At 44.3% G+C, this 2500-nt stretch overlaps 1 protein-coding gene across 1 annotated transcript in view; it reads left to right on the forward strand.

Moving 5' to 3' along the window:
* wwc1 (WW and C2 domain containing 1) overlaps positions 1-2500 on the forward strand; it is a 101046-nt gene that overhangs the window by 95357 nt on the left and 3189 nt on the right. Inside the window, 1 exon segment of the mRNA XM_032534306.1 lies at positions 2287-2500. This exon segment is cut by the window's right edge and continues 17 nt beyond it. Within this exon segment, the coding sequence (XP_032390197.1) occupies positions 2287-2500 (214 nt within the window).

A 2500-nucleotide genomic window follows, 5' to 3' on the forward strand; every position in this document is an offset into this window, starting at 1 on the left:
AATACCCTTATAAATGAACATATACCAACGATTGAGTCTACGATTCTCCAATGCCGGCCAGCCCACACGTGTGTAAAGTTCACAGTGGTGTGTGCGAGTCTTACATGCGGTGACTTACCTTTTTATATATTTAAATACTTTAAAATGTTAATATATTGTTAAATTTAAAGAATTTTCCCTTAAAAAAAGAACTCTATCAATAGCGCCCTTCTTTGAATCGTAATCGTCAAAATCCAAACGATACCCGACCCTAATCGCGATGCGGTGATTCGTTGCCACACCCCCACAGACGAGGCAATATTCGCTGCGTCATATTAGGAAATAATGATGTCATCAAGGTCTTGCCATGACTTGACAGACTCCACCATAGACACTAGACCACTAACCAGTTATAGCTTTTTGGGATAAACAATTCATTTTTATTTTTTTCATTACAAAAAATACAAAACATTCAACTAACAACATGAACACATCCCACCCCCCTTCCTAGTAGCCCTCCAGAAAAGTTCAAGTTCTTTGCCCATTTTCTAGTATAGACATCCAGTGTTAAAAATGAACATTGGATGGTTCCATTTAACGCTCTTCTCAAATAAAATGAAGGACCAGGACACTGCTTTTATTGAATTTGGGGTGTTTTTATTATATTTTATAGCATATTTCTGCTTTTTTAAACTCAAAAGTTAGGTTGAATGTCCGTGAATTCCAAGAATAAGTGTTAAAATGGAAAAAGTGTCGAAAAAAAGGGTCAAAAACGTAAAAAGAAAATGTTGAAAAAACAACGTCAAAAAAGCAACAACAAAAAAACAACATGAAAAACAAATGCGACAATAAGCTGAAAAAAACACAAAAAGTGCTGTAATCCTAGGGGAAAAAACGTTGAATAAGGTCAAATTTTTTAAGGTGGGAGGACAACACGAGGGTTAATATGACATTTGTTTTCAAACTCCGCCCCCCTATCCATCTCACAAGCCCACCCCTGCTCAAACGCACCCTCAACGGCTTCATTCGCATGAATGTTTTAGGCAAACTTCACATAATTCGAGTGACATGCGGATGGAAACATGGCTACTGAAGCCCAGTGGTTCAGGACCTCAGCAGCGTAACTCCAGCGGCTCGTCTGCGTTACAGTCTCAGGGATTTGACTCCTCACCCTCCGTTATCCGCAGTGCGTCTGCTGTCGTCTCCCTGCTTCTCGACAGGGAAGTCGAACCCGCGGCTTTACCGACCGCATTCACTGTCGCCTCCTTTCTCCAGAGAGAGGGAAAGGAGACGGGCGGAGAGCCTGTTTGCATGTTTTGAGCCCGACGATTCTCCCGGTGAAGTGACTCTTAATATTTAATAACCGTCTGAATGTTTAATGCAGCTCTGACATTTGCCAGGCTCTGTTAACTTAGAGGCAGGCAGCAGCATCTCCGTGTCCCTCCGGGGAAAATCCACAAACACACGCATCACATGTTGGAGACAGATTTTTGCAAGTAATTCAAGTATTTTACACTCATGGTGACTCATGCAGACAGGTGGTGTATCGCCGGCTTCATCTGTTTAACTCTAGCTCTTTGTTGAGTACGTGTGTTCACACAGTTGACAACAGGACTGCAATGCTCTCAAAATATTTGGCATCCGTCACTGCTGGTTAACCGTGGCGATTTGGAAAGAAATGCTGTTAGGAAAGAGGATTCTCATGCGTCAGGGACGGATTCTAAAAGTTGCCTTGCAGAGACCCCTAGCTGCACGGCTGGGTATCGGGGAGGTTTCAAAAGTAGTCCACACACCGGTACCGATACTTTGATACCGGTTCCTAAATGACACCTTTTCCGATACTAATTTTATAAAACAAAAACAGCTGACAATATAACACATTACGGCACAAATCTTTCTATTTATTTTTCAGCTCCTACTACGTGAGCCCTGTATCTGTGTAACGTTAGACAGCCAATCACAGACATTGTAAGGTCTTGGTAGAAGCATGCTGTGTGCTTATTGGCTCCCTGACGCGGATAAAACTTACTCCTTAGGCAATGAAACTGGGTATTGAGTGATGCGGCATTACATACTTGCAATTCTCCTAAAAACCGGTGATCGACTGCTACTGGTTTTTCGAGGCCGATGGGTAAAAATATATATAATCTGCAAAATGCCAACAAAACAGCCCAATTATCAGCCTAACTCTACTAAAAAGTCAAATTCGTAAAAAAATCAGTAGATCAGATTCGGGAGCCAGCCCTACCTAGAGGCAGAAATGGCATTGTGTGCGTTTAACTGTATCCCTCCCTGTCCTCCCTGCAGCCTCCGGTGCAGGTTAAAGGTCTGGACGGTCTGCTGCGGACGTCCCTGGACCTGGAGATGGACCTGCAGGTGTCTCGGACGCGGCAGTCCCGGCTGGCACAGGAGCTGCGGGTCCTGAGGGAGCTGAAGACCCAGCTGGAGAACGCCAGGCAGCAGGGCCAGAGAGAGCTGCCGGCCTGGGTCCAGGAAGACGAGCGCTTCCGCCTTCTCCTCA

The sequence above is a fragment of the Etheostoma spectabile genome, chromosome 13, assembly GCF_008692095.1.
Source record: "Etheostoma spectabile isolate EspeVRDwgs_2016 chromosome 13, UIUC_Espe_1.0, whole genome shotgun sequence".
NCBI classification, from domain to species: domain Eukaryota; kingdom Metazoa; phylum Chordata; class Actinopteri; order Perciformes; family Percidae; genus Etheostoma; species Etheostoma spectabile.